This window comes from Mytilus californianus, unplaced genomic scaffold (assembly GCF_021869535.1).
Source record: "Mytilus californianus isolate M0D057914Y unplaced genomic scaffold, xbMytCali1.0.p SCAF_1, whole genome shotgun sequence".
NCBI lineage: Eukaryota > Metazoa > Mollusca > Bivalvia > Mytilida > Mytilidae > Mytilus > Mytilus californianus.
Genome location: NW_026262581.1, coordinates 10,008,341 through 10,028,445, shown reverse-complemented (window position 1 = coordinate 10,028,445; position 20,105 = coordinate 10,008,341). Strand labels below are relative to the sequence as shown.

Sequence of the window (20,105 nt, the reverse complement as noted above, 5' to 3'; positions counted from 1 at the left end):
TGCAAATTAATCATTATTCTTTAACATTTTTTTTTAGTTTTCATATGCATAATTAAACGTATTCCTTCGGCCATCAGTTCGCATCAATTTTAAGATTGGTTGTGGTTTGTTATTGACTAAACTTTAGTTTTCATAGTGGTATCTTCAATGATCCCGAGAAGGAACAATCTCATTAGACTTGTAAAAATAAGCGCCCGACTTTGTTGCGGATATTACATGAAGTTTGTTTGACAACATCGCGAAATTTCCATACCTTTTTCTACTTTAAGGGTTTAATTAACAAGTTAAGACAGTACAGAGGAAGAACTCAGATTAAAGACTGCTGTGTAAATATACATATGGTTTAAAGGCATTGAGATATCTCTTTCAGATGCGGATCTGTTACAAACATACACATGAAAGAACACCATCACTGCATCAGAACTATAGATATACATTGTATAGAAAATATTTGGACTTACTTCAACTGTTCAAGACACAACCAATAGAAAATATTCATAAGCACATACATACTATGATGGTAGTTAATTCGACTCGCCTACCATGGATGGATTTTAACTCTAAAAAACTTATAAAAAAGGAAAAACTAGAAAAAAAAGTAAAAAATTCACCCATATCAATTCCAACAAATCAAAACACACATAAAGAAATAGGTGTTGAATGCTTACTTGGAATATATTGAAAACATGATAAAGAAATACATGAAACAGAACCAGATAACCAAAGATTCAATAAAAAACCAGCATTTGTTTTTGCTTTAAATAAATTCCTTATTCAAATAGGAATATTTATTGCTCCAATTAAATTCTTAGGATGGGGAGAATGACATTTACATACACAAAGCAATACACTATGATTTTGAAAAACACTTTCACATTGAAAGGAAATATTAAATGTTCATATAATAATAATTATATAAACCAACATACATGACATATATTTCTGTATTTTTATAAATCATGTACGGTTTAATTTATTCAAGGTAGGACCAGAACAATAAAGGCAGTGTCTGCGCGTACCCGCATGCGGGTACGAATAATCAAATTGCCATACATGGGCTACGCGTACCCACATCCGGTTTTATAATAAAATGCCATCGGATCGGAATGAAACGATAAAACCAGAGACATATAATATACACATATGTCTCTGATAAAACTACTCAGAATTTTTATAAATATTTATATATAGGTAAGTGAATAATCTACTAGATGCTTCGTTAATAAATAACAAAATATTTGACGAAAATGTAAACCTTCAGCGCCTCAAAAAAATATTTTACCTCTGAAGTGTGGAAGCAACTTAAAATTTGGATCAACGAAAGAAGAGAATCATGTGAATGGATATGTATCAAATGTAAAAAAACCTACACGATCAGGACTCTTTGGCCTGTGATTGTTGTTTGGACTGGCAACATTTGAAATGTGCAGGGTTGAAATTTGTGCCAAAACAATCATATTGGATATGTAAAATGTGTTCCAAATCTTAATTAGTTACATGAATCTTTTGACATTATTTCTTGCTAATTTTTATATAGACACCCAAGCTTTAATTTTAGTCTTTTAAGATATTTTAAAATTTCAGTTTCTGGTTTTAAATTACATCTTGCTAAAAGATTATTTTTAAATCTCATATGGGTATCCCCATATTATCGATAATTTCCGTATATATTTCACGTTTCATTCCCGATCCGATGGCATTTTATTATAAAACTGGATGTGGGTACGCATAGCCTATGAATGGCAATTTGACTATTCGTACCCGCATGCGGGGACGCGCAGACACTGCCAACAATAAAATTGTGACAATTATCATCATTATTTTCATTCATGTTTCACATTTTGTTAGGTCTTCATATTTAAAAGTTCAATCATGCATATGAGATATGCTGATAAAAAATTTATAATAAAGGTTTGCTGATGCTTAACATTAACCCTTGGAAAAACCTTTCTAACTTGAATAACAAGTACATGTACTACACAACTTTAAGATTTGTTTACAACAAGGAATTATTTGAATCTGGAATAATTTTGAATTCTGGTAAAATTGATAAGAAATGTATGATGAAAACTAACCCAATTTAGGAGGGTAGCCATGCATGCATGCATGGCTAAGGGCGGTGAGTTAGTTCATACTGAAATATCAGTGAAAGTTAAATTAACATTAGCCATGCATGCATGGCTAACCCTATTTAGTTGGGTTAGTTTTAATCATACATTTCTTATCAATTTTCCAGAATTATTCCAGATTCAAATAATTCCTTGTTTTACATTAATCTGTATTTTGTAATTGACACCTTTTAACCCACATACATTTGTGTTAGTAGAACTCTAAAACTATTAATTTTGTTATAAAACGTAATTAAGCAACATAAATATTTATTCTAATACCTATTGTATTAAATTTTAAAGGTTAAAATATAAAACTAGTATTTCCTTTGAGTTTATGGTATAAATTTTCAATTGCCTCTAATGGGTCTTAACGACAATTGCCTCTAATGGGTCATAACGACAATTGCCTCTAATGGGTCATAACGACAATTGCCTCTAATGGGTCATAACGACAATTGCCTCTAATGGGTCATAACGACAATTGCCTCTAATGGGTCATAACAACAATTGCCTCTAATGGGTCATAACAACAATTGCCTCTAATGGATCATAACAACTATTGCCTCTAATGGATCATAACAACAATATCCTCTAATGGGTCATAACAACAATTGATCTGATGATCAACAGGTGTATGTTTTGGTCAATCAGTTGCTATGTTGTTTACACAACAATTAGGGTATATCCTGGACATTTCAATTTTTTAATAATCAAAGGAAATGGAAGCCATAACTAAATGAACCTGAACAGATGGTTATCAGCATGTGCTTGCAGACAAAATATAGAAGAACTTATATTATTATAAACCTGGATATCAATTTAATTACCGTTACATATACATGATATACATGTATAGTCAAGCATAAATATAGCTATATATAGAGTGGCACTAGAAATTAAGCCAGCAACCATATTTTGCCTCCAGATGAAATTTAAAATTGCTATTAGATACATTGGGAAAGTCTAGTGCCATCCTTGCATATCTAACAATGGACCACATAAACATCAGCAAAGAGAGAACATCTTTAAATTCATAAAAAACAAAATCCCAAAAAAGAAACAGGATCAGATAACATAACTGGCAATTCCTCTAATTTTCACAAAATGAATACAGGAAAAGTACATTATGATTGGAAACACCCAAACATCATATCTAAAATAGAGGGCAAACATCACCTTGGGAATTAAAAGACCAATATCACTTACCAGTACATGTATTTATTTTTTACTGATTGCAATATTAATGTACTGTACAAGAACACAAAAAATAACTTATTGGTATTCTGTAGCAATCAAGTGATCAAAATGAACTGGCCATGAAATATTGCTTCATAATTATCATGTCCAAGTATTAATTCTTCCAAAACCTCTCCCCAATAGCGTCTGGTAAACTAGCGAGCACAAATTTCCCTTAATGTATAAAGCCTATAAAGGATATTATATGAGTTTGTGTAAATAGCCATGTTACCAGGATAAAGGGTAATGTTTGATTTTTTTAGCTCACCTGGGCTGAAAGGGCCAAGTGAGCTTTTCTCATCACTTGGCGTCCGTCGACCGTCGTCGTCGTCTGTCGTCGTTAGCTTTTACAAAAACCTTCTTCTCTGAAACCACTGGGCCAAATTTAACCAAACTTGGCCACAATCATCATTAGGGTATCTAGTTTAAAAAATGTGTCAGATGACCCCGCCAACCAACCAAGATGGCCGCCATGGCTAAAAATAGAACATAGGCGTAAAATGTAGATTTTGGCTTTTATCTCTGAAACCAAAGCATTTAGAGTAAATCTGACATAGGGTAAAACTGATTATCAGGTCAAGATCTAATTGCCATTTTTTCAGACAAATCTGACGACTCGTTGTTGGGTTGCTGCCCCTGAATTGGTAATTTTAAGGAAATTTTGCAGTTTTTATACGACCGCAAAAAAATTTTGTGGTCGTATATTGGTATGACGTTGGCGTCGTCGTCGTCCGGCGTCGTCGTCCGAAGACACATTGGTTTTCGCACTCTAACTTTAGTTTAAGTGAATGGATCTTTTTGAAATTTTACCATAAGGTTAAATACCACAAAAGGAAGGTTGGGATTGATTTTGGGGGTTATGGTACCAACAGTTAAGGAATTAGGGGCCAAAAAGGGGCCAAAAATAAGCATTTTCTAGTTTCCAGACAATAACTGTGGAACGGTGTATGGATCTCTCTGAAATTATACTACAAGTTTCCATACCACAAAGGGATAGTTAGGATTTGCTTTGGGGGGTTATGGCTCAAACGTTTAGGAACTAGGGGCAAAAAAGGGGGAAAAACAAGGTTGTCCTGGTTAATGGACAAATACTTTAGTACAAAACATAATTTAAAGCAGTGTAAGGGAGATAAATCAAATACATCATTGAAATTATCTCCCTTACACTGCTTTTAAATTATGTATAAAGTAATGGTTAATGAACAATAAAGATAATTTAAAACAGTGTAAGGGAGGTAATCCAAATACAAGGTTTTGGTTACTTCCCTTACACTGCTTTTAAATTATGTTTAAAGAAATGCATATTTATAAAGGAAGACCAGTAAAAATATCTGCAAATGTTGCATCATCTTTTTTACAAAAAAATCCATATGAAAGATTTGATACTATATTTTTAATTCTATTATAAAATAGATTAAGTTAGCACTATGGTAAATTTTAATGGGTAATTATGGTTGCCAACTCCATTGGAAATTTTTTCTCATTTCAGATTTCAGATTTCAGAAATTAAAAAGAATTATTTTTCAAATATTTTTTTTTATTCAAATTTCAAATATTGAAAAATTTCAAGAAGTAATCTTTAATTGCACAGTATGGCGCATTAGATTTGTTAAATCTGTGATCACATTTATTTATTTGTTATGCCCAATCTAACAGTGTATTTAGATTTTTAATTTTGGGTCCAGTTTTCAAAATAGTCTACATTAAGGTCCAAAGGGTCCAAAATTAAACTTTGTTTGATTTTAGCAAAAATTGAATATATGAGGTTCTTTGATATGCTGAATCTAAACATGTATTTAGATTTTTGATTTTTGGCCCAGTTTTCAAGTTGGTCCAAGATAGGGTCCAGTATTTAAACTTTGTTTGATTTCAACAAAAATTGAATATATGGGGTTCTTTGATATGCTGAATCTAACCATGTATTTAGATTTTTTATTTGTGGACCCCGTTATCAAATTGGTTCATATTGAGGTCAAAAGGGTCCAAAATTAAACTTTGTTTGATTTCATCTAAAATTGAATTATTGGGGCTCTTTGATATTCCAAATCTAACGGTGTATTTAGATTTTTTAATTTTGGGTCCTGTTTTTTAAATTGGTCTACATTAAGGTCCAAAGGGTCCAAAATTAAACTTAGTTTGATTTTAACAAAAATTGAATTCTTGGGGTTCTTTGATATGCTGAATCTAAACATGTGTTTAGATTTTTGATTATGGGCCCAGTTTTCAAGTTGGTCCAAGATAGGGTCCAGTATTTAAACTTTGTTTGATTTCAACAAAAATTGAATATATGGGGTTCTTTGATATGCTGAATCTAAACATGTATTTAGATTTTTGATTATGGGCCCAGTTTTCAAGTTGGTCCAAATTGGGGTCCAAAATTAAACTTTGTTTGATTTCAACAAAAATTGAATATATGAGGTTCTTTGATATGCTGAATCTAACCATATATTTAGATTTTTTATTTGTAGGCCCCGCTATCAAATTGGTTCATATTGAGGTCAAAAGGGTCCAATATTAAACTTTGTTTGATTTCATCAAAAATTGAATTATTGGGGTTCTTTGATATGCCAAATCTAACTGTGTTTTTAGATGTTTAATTTGGGTCCCGTTTTTTAAATTGGTCTTCATTGAGGTCCAAAGGGTCCAAAATAAAACTTAGTTTGATTTTAACAAAAATTGAATTCTTGGGGTTCTTTGATATGCTGAATCTAAACATGTGTGTAGATTTTTGATTATGGTCCCAGTTTTCAAGTTGGTCCAAGTTGGGGTCCAAAATTAAACTTTTTTTGATTTCAACAAAAATTGAATATATGGGGTTCTTTGATATGCTGAATCTAACCATGAATTTAGATTTTTTATTTGTGGGCCCCGCTATCAAATTGATTCATATTGAGGTCAAAAGGGTCCAAAATTAAACTTTGTTTGATTTCATCTAAAATTGAATTATTGGGGTTCTTTGATATTCCAAATCTAACCGTGTATTTAGATTTTTAATTTTAAGTCCCGTTTTTAAATTGGTCTATATTAAGGTCCAAAGGGTCCAAAATTAAACTTAGTTTGATTTTAGCAAAAATTGAATTCTTGGGGTTCTTTGATATGCTGAATCTAAACATGTGTTTAGATTTTTGATTATGGGCCCAGTTTTCAAGTTTGTCCAAGTTGGGGTCCAAAATTAAACTTTGTTTGATTTTAACAAAAATTGAATATATGGGGTTCTTTGATATGCTGAATCTAACCATGTATTTTGATTTTGGACATTGGACCATAATAGGTGAATTAAAAAAATTCAAGTTCTTAGACCACATTCTTTCTGTGTCAGAAACCTATGCTGTTTCAAATATTTAATAACAATCCAAATTCAGAGCTGTATCAAGCTTGAATGTTGTGTCCATACTTGCCCCAACTGTTCAGGGTTCGACCTCTGCGGTCGTATCAAGCTGCGCCCCAGCGAAGCATTTTATTGGTTATTATCTTGAATATTATTATAGATAGAAATAAACTGTAAACAGCAATAATGTTCAGCAAAGTAAGATCTACAAATAAGTCTCATGACCAAAATTGGCAGTCGACCCCTTTAGGAGTTATTGCCCTTTATAGTCAATTTTTAACAATTTTTCGTAAATTTTTGTAATCTTTTACAAAAATCTTCTTCTCTGAAACTACTGATACAAATTTAACCATACTTGGCCATAATCATTATTAGGTTATCTAGTTTAAAAAATTTGTCCAATGACACCGCCTTCCTACCATCATGGACGACATGGTTGAAAATAGAACATAGGGGTAAAATGCAGTTTTTGGTTTACATCTCTGAAACTAAAGCATTTAGAGCAAATCTGACAGGTGGCAAAAATGTTCATCAGATTTAGATTTATCTGCCCTGAAATTTTCAGACGAATCTGACAACTCGTTGTTGGGTTGCTGCCCCTGAGTTAGTAAGTTTACAGAAATTTTGCAGTTTTTTGTTATTATCTTAGATATCATTATAATATCTAATATCTAATATTATTAATTATGATTTTAACCTTATTTTACATGATTTCCAAAGCATCAGTAAATACAGGTGAGTGACACAGGCTCTTGAGAGCCTCTAGTTTTTTACTCTTGTTTTATGATTATGTTACAGTTTAACATGTGTATACAGTACAAATATAATGTATATTTCAGGGCTGAAATCAAGTAAAAATGTTAAATCCAGAAATGACAGATGAAGATGCTGCCAATGCATTTTTGAGCAAGTTGATGTTAGATACAGTAAGTTCTCTACTTGTTATTAAAGTACCTAAATGCACATTTTTAAAAGGTAAATGTTTAAGGAAATAAAAAGAAGGTAGCCTAAAGCCCCTTTGCCATTTATTATACGACCCCAAAAAATTTTGCGGTCATATATTGGTATGACGTTGGTGTCGTCGTCCGAAGACACATTGGTTTTCGCACTCTAACTTTAGTTTAAGTGAATGGATCTCTATGAAATTTTACCATAAGGCTTAATACCACAAAAGGAAGGTTGGGATTGATTTTGGGGGTTATGGTACCAACAGTTAAGGAGTTAGGGGCCAAAAAAGGGCCAAAAATAAGCATTTTTGTAACTTCCAGACATAACTTGTGTGTTAGTGTATGGATCTCTCTGACATTGTACCACAAGGTTTCATATCACAAAGGAAATGCTGGGATTGATTTTGGGGGATATTGCCTCAAAATTTTAGAAATTAGTGGCCAAAAAAGGGGCAAAAAACAAGCATTTTTCTAGTTTCATGTCAATAACTTGTGTGTAAGTGTATGGATCTTTCTGAAATTGTACTACAAGGTTCCATATCACAAAGGGAAAGCTGGAATTGAGTTTAGGGGGAAATTGCCCAAAACGTTTAGGAATAATGGGCCAAATAGGGTCCAAAAATAAGCATTTTTCTAGTTTCCAGACAATAACTTGTGTTCAAGTGTATGGATCTCTCTGAAATTGTACTGCAAGGGAAGGCTGGGACTGAGTTATGGGGTGATGAATCATAAGGAGGTTCAAAAAATTTGGGGGTTGGGATTTTTTTTTCCTTTTTTTTTTTCTTTAAAATTTTCCATTTAAAATTGGTTATTTCTGATTTATATATAAAAGCAAATAATAATGATATGGTTTGAATAGGTAAATTAAAAAATTTTAAGTTCTTAGACCACATTCATTCTGTGTCAGAAACCTATGCTGTGTCAAATATTTAATCACAATCCAAATTCAGTGCTGTATCAAGCTTGAATGTTGTGTCCATACTTGCCCCAACTGTTCAGGGTTCGACCTCTGCGGTCGTATCAAGCTGCGCCCAGCGGAGCATTTTATTCATAAGGATTTGAATAGTATTTTCTTATATCATTATACCATTGTGGACATTAGACAGATTTTGTTATAAACAATAAATATAAACAAATCATGAACAATTATTTGTGATGACCATGTAGATGAAATGGAAAACTTCCTTTTCATTAATATTATCACCTTGTAACATATATGGAAAGGGAATGTAGTAAAGAATCATATCTGCTAATCTGTCTGTGTTAATCTGCAAGTAATCCCCACCTTGTCAACACAATTTAGACTAACATTTGTAATGGTTGTGCAATCTTTATTGGACTTTTTTTTTATAATTAGAATCACCAACATTTCTTTCATATGGTGACTAGAAAATAATCTCTGTTATAACCTTGTAGGCATAATACAGACGAAATAGCGATTTTAGCTCTCCTAGACAGAAAGTCCATTTGAGCTATTGCCATCACTTGTTAACATTTTCAAAAATCTTTTTTGAACCAATTAATACCAAAATTTGTGTTAATGTTCTTTGGAGTATCTTGTTTATAAATATGTCAGAGATTTTGATATGTCAACAAACATGAAAGTTGGTGCTAAGAATAGAACATAGTACCTGGGTAAAACTGTTTATTTTTGGCTGATATTTTCATAAACAAAAGCAATTACAGGAACACTGACAGAATAAAAATGATCTTGAAATTTTCAGAAAATACAAACACCAATTTAGCAGTTATTGCCCTTGAAAAGTTGTTTTTAGTTAATTATGCAGTTTTTTTGCTTTTATATGAAAACCTATAGCTGCTAGATGAAAATGTAAATTGCAGAAATTGCCAATTATCTTGAAAACTATTGAACATTAGTTGGAGGAAAATTATTATTGCAAAAATAATTGTCAAAACAAAATATATCTACCTAAAAAAAATGATCTACCTACATGTATTAAGGAGTTATGTAAATTTTAGCAATTTTAGCAAATTCTGTTTTTTAAGTTTTTAGGCATTATCTCAAAAAAACTGTAGTAGCAAGATTTGAATTATAATGCAAAAAATGATAAGCATAACAAGATATACCTGCCTTTGAAAATTTCATAAAACCCATTTGGAGTTGTTGCCACTGTAATGTCTTCCATGGGTTTAAATTTTTAAAAAATCTTCTCTGAAACCACTCATTTGTAAAAAAAAAATTGTACTGTAATGAACAGTTTTAAAACAAACTTTGTGTGAATGCACCTTGGGGTATCTCTGAGGTTTTGATTCACTAGAAACATGGATGCTGTTGCTAAATATATGGAATACTTGGGTCAAGCTGCAGTTTTTGGCTAATGCATATACCTCAAAGATTATAAGAGATAGAGAAAATCTGGCAGGTTCAAAATATTAATGAGAATGTTTAGACCATACTTGTCAAGAAAACTATTTTATTGAAAATTACAACTGCAATTATGGACAAAGAAAGATAATTCCTATTCAAATATTGCCTAATTGTGTTCAATTGTTTAAACAATGCAGTGTTCGATTTTAAGTTCACATTACAAAATGAAAGCAATCTTTACTCTTCAGTGCTTTCAAGCACTTTGAATACAATGTATTGATGAAATACTTCTAACAAGTATCTACATAATAAGTGTTATTTTTTCAGAATAAAGAACAAAGTGATACTGGACCTTCTTATGGTGGAGTTCCATATGTAACAGTTGTACCATCACCTGGTAATACAGTTATATTAGATATGTGGATATCATTCAAAAATTATTTTACACTCCAAGAGTTTTTTTTTATGCATTAGAGTACATGTAAATAATAAAGGGCTTGCCTTGTGCAGAATACTGTGACCATAGCATGTCAAGGAAAAGTTTTAGAAAATTTATAATAAAAGCAACTGCAAATATAGTAATGTGGTGGACAAAGAAGTATCTGCATCCAAATTTGACTTGATTAAAAAAGTGAACATTATGGGCAAATTTCCTTTCAACCCTTTTTTACCGCAAAAACCACAAGAGCTAGGTTAAGTCTGATTTCAAAAGCATAAAAAAGGAATCTCATCGGAAATTTAAGCATAAAAAACCATTTAAGTTTTATTTTCATGTGAAAGTTTATTAGTTTTACCACAATCCTGATATGTCCCTATGACTGTTCAACCTCACAAAAATAATAGTTGGTTTGGAGTTTTTCGGATTATAATCAGGAAGATAACTTATAACATTTCTTCAAATACAGACTTTTTTAGACTGTTTTGTTTTGACTATAAGTAGATTGTTGATTAATCTTACATAAGTACAAGAAACATTTCATATTGCATAAATTATTACAGACCACATTAAATGTGTTTGGCTTTAATATAACAAATGTATATCTTTTGTGCAATATATTTTACAAGTTACATCTTGTTTTATATGATTTGCCAGGTTTTTGTGTGAAGACAAAAAATGACTCTGGACAGAAAATCTTCATCAATGTGTGTCATTGTGATAATGTAAGTCAAGACTTTTTTTATACCATTACCATAATAAATCATGATTTGTTTGGGCTGTTCCAATCCTACTCCCACATCGTATGCTTTTTATGAATGATTTACCTCACGTCAGATGGTGTAAATGAAGTCATTGAACGATGACGTAAGAATGTAAGGATTTTACGGGAAAATGCACGAATGGGAAAGTCGTCAAAACATGAAAACGTAAACAAAGATGGTAAGAATTTATATAATGTCCATATCTTCTTAAATGAAAGTAAGATAGTCAATTACATTCATCCAAATCTGTCTCAGTATGTTATTGTATATCGTTTAAGAATGTCACTTATTTAATTTTCTTTGCCGTTTACGCAATATTAATAGTGTGATCAATTATGGAATAGTGTGATCAATTATGGAATAGTGTGATCAATTATGGGAACAGCAAACATTTCCCTTCACATAGAGCGCTTCAATCCCAAAGAATTGCTGTCATTGTCCTATAAGAATAGAAATAATTCATGTGGGCTTGAATTTATATTACTTTTACCATGGGTTGGCCCTTTATGCTGATATTTTATCCTTCGCTGTCGCTTGTGGTAAAATATTTAGCATAAAGGGCCAACCCGTGGTAAAATCACAATAAATTCAAGCCCCATGAATTATTTCTTAATCAAGGGGCAATGTAAAATCATAAATCCTAAAAAAAAAAAAAAAAAAAAAAAAAAAACGAGGAAAGGACAAGCAACGATAATAAAACATTACATAGAAAACTAAAGTCTGAGCAACATGAACACCACCAAAAATCGCCTGAACTTTTGTGCTCTAGAACGGTAAGCAGTTCTTGCTTTAGATATTGCACCAGTAGTGTTGGTAAAATTAGTTACATTCCAGTATGTTGACTAGATCTTTTTTTTGTGTATTTATGTTGCTTTCTCATCAATGTATATTCAACATGTGCTTTTATTCATATCTGTTATTAATTAGGTATGTTCAATTTAGTAAACTTCAGCAATTGCTAAAATAATAGGATAAATGTTATTATATTAGTTTATATGAGACAGATGAGTAATCATTACGGAAAATTTGTAAACACCTGCCTGTATGAATTAATCACACAAAACCTCTGGGGTGCTCTTCATCTATATTGTTCTAAAAATACATTTTCTGTTCTAGAGTTTACCACATTATTTTCTTCTGCTGTTTTTTTTATCTTGACTACTATGAATTTATACTTGTATGTAAATTTCAGTAAATTCAGTCAATTTTGAAAAAATGCTTATACCCATGAATTGAAATATTCTTTGGTTTGTTTGTAACCAGTTTAGCAAGAGCTAAAATACTTCAGATCTAGATATTTATCCTAATAAAGTAAGACAAAAAAATTGAAACGAAAACTCATGATGCCTTGATAAATCCTGATAAATATAGCGTTACTTAAACTGTCATCTTTTAGAGTTTTATAAAGTATAGCAAGGTCACAGCAATGACTAGGTGAATTTTAATATTTATTCATGATTCTTATAGTAATAAAATGCTTACGGTAAGGCTAGAATAAAAGTAAATCTGAAGTGAAGATAAGTTATAATAAGAAACATTACAATGTCATATGGATAGAGTGCTATGAACAAAGGTCAACCTTGCGATCCTTGTTGATAGGTCAAGGAATCACAACAGGCATACATCACTATATATATATATATATATATATATATATGAGTCTAGAAGATTGTGTAACAATACCGATAAATAGATGGAAAACAAAACACTAAAAAGTGTTGAATATCATCACACAAAAAATCTTTAAAAATCAAAAATGGAATAACAAAAAAAAACAACAAAAAACACATTGTAAGTATTACTGTACCAAGTACTTTATTTTATTTTGTAATATATAAAATAAATTTTTGTTTGATAAAAGTATTTAGAAATCTAAAATTTTTATGAATTATCACACAGCTCTAACTACTTCCAAGCAAATGTTCTCATTATAATTCTAATATTGTTATTTAATGGTTAATTTGATATTCTCAATTTAAATACTTCAATATTCTTTAAATTGAAAGGTTCCTAAGCCAAAAGACATCACAGAAGATGAGTTATTAAAACTGTTAGACTCAGATGATCCTTTTAGTTTCCGAGTTCCCATGAGTTTAGGAGAACCACATGCTGAGACAGACAAAAGTGGTAGTGGATGTACTGTATATGATATTGTTGTTAACACACAATTCTTAGAGAAAATGAAGACCAGTGAAGTGTTCAAGGCTTTTTTCTTAAGTGTTTCAATGGAGGGTATAGAAGACAAATACAAAACAACAATTGACAGAAGTAAGTTTTAATGCACTTGTACTGGTTGTCCTTGGTTAGTAATGGTTTTTTTTTAAAAACAAACATCACTATTTGTCTACCATGCTGAACATCACAACCAACCTTAATTGTTTAATGTCAAAAGCAGAAATGTCTAATTCTACAATGCAAAATGTGATTCCTTTATGAGGTCAATAGGTCAAGTGTCCCTTAATTTTGAGTCAAGTGTCACAGATTTCCAAAAAAACAATTAGGTGTATGTTTACAGTAGTATATATACAAAGACATTGCTATTCAGAAGCAATCACAACACTGAACTAAAGACCGACAGTGAAGAATTCTGATACTGATTCTAGAGTACGCTATAATCACTAACTGTTCTAAATAATAAATACTACACCTGTTTTTGGCACATCACAGTTTTTGTTATTTTGTCAGAAAATATTGAATTAAAAGAACAATTCGAATAATCTACGCATTATACAGTATTATCACATATTTGTTATGAAAACATTAGGTTTCGCATATACATAACCACAGATTTGCCCTAGCCATATTTCTGCTCGGGACAAATAACCGGTTATTGTGCCCTGTTATAACGTTATAAGCGTTCCTAACAACAATGACGTATGAGGAACGTTGATTAAAATGACAGCAGAAATTGGTAAAGAAATTAAGAATACTAATATTAAAAGAAAATCTGACATTGACATAATGGTATTCAAAGACTATAGTTTTGAACTGTTCGGGAGGTTTGTAATAATGAAGTGGAGGAAAAAAAAATATATGTTCTTGTCAAACAGAATAATAAAATTCTTTCTACTTTTTTATGCATTTGTATAATATGTGATAAATAGATTATAACATGTCCTTTTCCATATAGGCCATGGTATTATCCCTCGACCACTCACCAGTGTCATTTGATATTTTGAAATTTGAAATACAGGTCATGAACAATTTGACATTCACTTTCTAATGTATGAAGTTGCAATTCTGTTTTTAGAATTTTAAGACTAGATCTGTTAAAATTACTACTGGTACTAAAAATCATGGATTATAAAGTTTTAAGTTCAGTTTTGACTGTTTGTTATTTACTCTTATGGGGACATATTTTGTAAGAAACACCTTTTTAGATTGTTTAAGTTCATATGATGAAAATAAAGAGTGAAAGAGAAGAAGGAGGAATTGTATGTTTGGATTATTGTCTTTTTTTTTAGAATGGATTATTTTAAAGAACAGAAAATCAATCGGTACTTTACAGGAACATAATGTGAGAAAACAGTCCAAACCAGTTATAATGGATATGGATGAATATGGGTATGTTGTTAACAGAAATAAATAGTACTTGATGAAATGTTTTTGTATTCTAGATGTTAGTAGGGAATCATTAAAAAGCACATTTTGTGTCTTTCCAATTTTTTCCCCTTTAAAATCAATCAACTAGAGCCAAATTGATTTTTTAAGTTTTTGGAATGTTAGAAATATTTTGTTGTTTGCTTTTTTTCAGGCTTTTTTTAATGAAATGAGGAGATGTGGTATGTTTCAAATGAGATAACTATCCTTTAGAGTCTCAGAACAAAGATGTTAATATACAAAGTAAAAATAAAACTTGTGTCGAAGGAATGGGGCCATGAAGGCCTCAATTTGGCCCTAAAAATTGAACTTTGTCATATCATAAGCAAAAATCTATAATTATAATCTTAAATATGCAAAGTTGGATATAGGAGAACCTTTTTCTGTTTGCTGTTGAACAATTTTGACAGCTTCTGCCTTCAAAAGTAGGATATTTTACAGGATTTAAGCCAGATTGCCTGTTTTAATGCATTTCCATCTAAAAAACATTGGCCACACCCTTCGACCAAAATAAATTTGTTATACAAAGATGTATAAAGATCTGATGGATGTGGTCAATGTCGTTTGAAGCAAAAACTATTACAATTTAGCCAAAATAGTAGTCAAAATTATGATTTTGTCGTAAGAGTGCACAATTATGATGTCATATGTCATAATGACATCATAAGTGTTCTAAAGGTCAGAACTTGTTGGTTTTGTATTTGTCAGATATTTTTATATATTTTGTCATCACATGTTTACTATTATTATTGAATTTAAATTTTGCAGAATTATATTTATATGTATTGAAGTAGTTATTGCCATCTGTACAATGTAATCTGAATGAATTAAATGTTTATTTTACAGATCCCCACATGGTAGTATTGGTAATCCTCTTATACAAGAAGTAGAGAAAAAGCCACCAACAAAAGAAGAACTTAGAGCTAGGTACACTCTACATATTATTGACTGAAAAATCATATTTGCTTGATTTTGTTGTTTTTTAAAAGAAAACATAAAATTTGACTGTCAGAAACAGATGTCTAATATAGGTTGCATTTTTTTTTGTTGAAGATTGGAAAAATTTTCTAAGAATCTGAACTAAAAACTTCAGAAAAGTTTTAGCCATTGAAATAAGAGCATTGTGAAAGAGAGGCAAAAGATACCAAAGGGACATTCAAACTCATAAGTCTAAAACAAACTGACAATGCCATGGCAAAAAGAAAAAACAACAAAAAGACAAACAACAATACACAAAACTACTTTGAAACAAGCTTAAATTAATGTATTGACATATCAGAATATTGATGTTGATTACAGGCAACACAGATTTATATGACATTACAGGTTAGAGTCTGATAACTTGTTGAACCTATATCTCAAGGATAAAAAGTTAAGAATAATTTTAACAAACATGGTCAAGCTTCATTTGCATCACTATTAACTATTTGATTGTTTCTTTACCTGACACAAAAAAATTGCAAGTTGTGTTTAAGTTTGATTTAGGTAAGTTTTATTAGAACTTAATTTTTTTAATAGTATAGAAAAACATTGCCAATTTTCGAGAAAAAACATTTCCTCCAATCAAGAAATTTCCTTAAATGTATATGAGTTGTATTTTACAGAGGAGAGGAACCACTGTTTAGAATTATACAAGAGCCTCCAGTTGGTCATCCTGAATTTTTAGTAGCAGAAATCAATCTTCCAAAAGTTGTAAGTATAAATCATAGTACAATAGTTTCTTTAGAAGTAGCTTTTTTCTGGAAAAGTCTCAGTTTTAGCATACTCTAACATATTTTTTCAGACTGACATTAAATAATGGTATTAGAAACTGATTTTTATGTTTATATGAAAGTAATCTTTTGATATTGTAAGGCGTAATTAAAAAGATGTGAGCTATCGATCACTTATTATATCTATATCAATGCTTTTTTAAAAGGAAATGAAAACACTGTATGGCCTCATTAGATAAATTAAAAAATTATTATATTTCAGAAATTAACCACCTCATTAGAGTTAGATATAGGAGAGGATAGAATCTTCCTTCAGACCAGATCTAATGTATATTACCTAGATATATACCTACCATACAACTTAATACAGGAGGAATGTGGGGCTCAGTTTAATAAGAAAACTAGAGTAAGTCTTATGCATGTTTAAGTGTAAAAGGAGTTGAAAGGTACCCAACACTGATACACCAACCCAAATGTATGAACAAAAACATTTCTTGATTAAAGAGTGAAGAAGTTAACAGAGTATATTAAGGCTGCAAAAAGCCACTTTATTTTAAATTCATGCACATTGAATTATAGGTTTCATAACGAGTGAGAATTGGATATTACTTGCTATCAACTCAAGTTACCAATTAATTTCAATATAATAATAAACAAGCCTGTGGTGTGCTTATTACTACTATTTGAATTAAATAGCAAGGGTTAATATCAAGGGATATCTAATTTTAACAAGTTGTTAAACCTTTTTCTCTTATATGGTAAACATTCTCATTGTGTTAAATAAAAAATTGTTGATCTATTCTTTTGCACATACCAGAATGACGTCATATGTCTTTTTCTGATGTCAAACTTTAACAGACATTTTAAAAGTTTTTTTACGCTTCAGAATGTAATAAAATTTGAAGAAAAGAACATTTTCAAGTGAAAAGTGCGAGTATTTTGTATATTATTGAAAATATCACATATTTCTGTTGCCATAGAAGAAATGCACATGGTTTTAACCTTTACAAGTCATCAATGACCTAACGAATAGCCAATAGAAAAATTGCAATATCATCTCATGATGCTGGATAAGCCAATCAAATTACCGCATTATTCGTATCACACTCAATACAGTGTGATACGAGAAATATCTCTGCATGCTAGAAATATATAACAGGCCACAACCATAAGAGAATCATACTTTCACAATAAATCTCTGTATTCTTCACTCTCTTTTGAACTTATGTCAGGTAATAATATTAGTGAAACTTATGCTAGTTGAAATTGATAGTTACAAGACATGGGCAGTGAATATTGCGTGAAAAAGATCAAAAGGAACCAAACAAGAGTGTTTTCATTGTTGAATTGCAGCATGTATTTTCTGTCTTTTTTTTTCTTGCTTTTATCAATATTATGATTATTACAATTTTTGTTTTTTTTAATACTTGATGTAAATGGTTAATAGTTAGATTGTTGTAAAACTAAAAAATATTTTAATAAACACTATAATTTTTATACCCCACCTAGGGGCATTATGTTTTTCGGTCTGTGCGTCCATTCGTTCGTCCGTCCGTTTGTTCATCTGTCCTTCTGTCCTGCTTCAGGTTAAAGTTTTTGGTCAAGGTAGTTTTAGATGAAGTTGAAGTCCAATCAACTTGAAACTTAGTACACATGTTCCCTATGATATGATCTTTCTAATTTAATGCCAAATTAGAGGTTTGACCCCAATTTCACGGTCCACTGAACATAGAAAATGATACTGTCCAGCTTCAGGTTAAAGATTTGGTCGCTTCAGGTTAAAGTTTTTGGTCAAGTCAGGTTAAAGTTTTTGGTCAAGGTAGTTTTTGATGATGTTGAAGTCCAATCAACTTGAAACTTAGTACACATGTTCCCTACAATATGATCTTTCTAATTTTAATGCCAAATTAGAGTTTTGACCCCAATTTCATGGTCCACTGAACATAGAAAATGATAGTGCGAGTGGGGCATCCGTGTACTATGGACACATTCTTGTTTTGTTGTGACATGTTTCCTATTGGCTTGGTTGCACACCTGCTTATAGGATGTTGGGCATTGAAAGGTTGTCACCCATTTTGTGAAATAAGGTCCTCCTACAGTTTTCAATCCAGATCTATGTAACTTCACAGACAGATTGCACTCATGTTGAAGCTGTACACATACTATGGAATTGTTTGAGGAACTTCAGGAAAATTTTCAAAAGAGGGTATACAATTTGTGCAATCTTTTCTCCTGCAGTTTTCAATCAAAATCCATGAAACCTGTCACAAATAGATTGCATACATATTGAAATTGTTCACCTTTTATTAAGGAATTGTTTGAGGTCCATTTTTACATTTTCATGATTGTAAATTTTTTTCAGCAAAGTTAACAGAAGATGGGACCTGTTTTGTATAATCAGCTTTACCTACAGTTTTCAACCTAAATTCTCAAAACCTCCCAGACAAAAATTGCACATATATTGGAGTTTTGAATCTGCTATTATGGAATTGTTTGAGACTTTTTCCCCATTTGACAAGCCTTTAGAAATTATTTATTTTTCATTTACATTTTATTTTTCGCATAGATCTAAATGTTCCTTATAGACCATGCTCCATAATTTTAGAAACATTCCATTCAATCTTGCCATTTGAGTCTTTTGTCCATTTTTTGTTAGAATATTGATAAGATTTTGCTTTTTATTCTTCTGTTTAAGATTTTTCTAATAATCTTTTATTCTATTGATAGATATTAACCATGACTATGCCAGTCCAGCCTTTAAGCTGACAGTAGCCAGATAGCAGAACCTTAAGTTTATGAATGAAGCCATGGACGAAAAAGGCCAACTAGGACAGCACACTTTGCTCTAGCTTTTTCTGTTATGGATTTTGAGGGAGACTGAAATGTATTTTGTATAAAATGTGATAATGTTACATTGAAAAATAAATTGACATTCAGTGTTATTGTTTTTGCCTTTCTGTATTAAAACAATCACTTTAGACACATTTGAATGACTCTTCTGCAACATTTACCACATAATCCTTGGATGCAAAAAAATAAAGATGGCTTTGATTGAAAGATGTTTGCATCAGTCTGTATCTGAAAAAAATAACTATATTAGGATCTGTAGGTGCATTTTTTGGGAAATCTATAAAGAAAAAATATAAAAAGCAAAAATAATGAGCAGAACAAATACAATGTATATCAAAATGACAGAAACTGTTAGTCTAATCCACATAGAAGTTATTGCCCTTTAATGATGATTTTTTTACCCAATTTTTGCACATTATGCAAAACAATGATATAATAAGAAAGACTGTAAACCGCGAACATGATCAGTAGGACAAGATCTGAAATTAATATTCAGCATAGCTGAATTGTCAGTTGACTCCTTGTAAGAGTTATTGCCCTTTAATTGTGTTTTTACCCATTTGTTTGCATTTTTTACAAAAAACTACAGTAGAAAACTGTAAACTTCATAAATGGTGAGCAAGGTAAGATCAACAAAAAGAAGTCTTAATCATGAACTATTTTCTAGTGGAAAATGGATACAGATCCAGGTGAGTGACACAGGCTCTTGGGGACTTCTAAAAATATCCCAATTATGTGTGGGTGTTAAGGGCCTTCTCAATTGAGATTCATTAATCTTTTCACAGTTGAGCT

General features: G+C 31.1%; 1 protein-coding gene across 1 annotated transcript; it reads left to right on the top strand.

Annotated features, from left to right (window-relative positions):
* The first annotated feature begins 208 nt into the window (after nucleotides 1–208).
* LOC127699764 (PIH1 domain-containing protein 1-like) lies at nucleotides 209–19,405 on the top strand. Its single transcript, XM_052203088.1, has 10 exons — nucleotides 209–326; nucleotides 7,515–7,601; nucleotides 10,279–10,348; nucleotides 11,045–11,112; nucleotides 13,158–13,419; nucleotides 14,616–14,715; nucleotides 15,598–15,678; nucleotides 16,356–16,443; nucleotides 16,726–16,869; nucleotides 19,191–19,405. The coding sequence occupies exons 2-10, from the start codon at nucleotides 7,533–7,535 to the stop codon at nucleotides 19,227–19,229; spliced, it is 921 nt and encodes a 306-aa protein (XP_052059048.1). The 5' UTR covers nucleotides 209–326; nucleotides 7,515–7,532; the 3' UTR covers nucleotides 19,230–19,405.
* The last annotated feature ends 700 nt before the right edge of the window (nucleotides 19,406–20,105 follow it).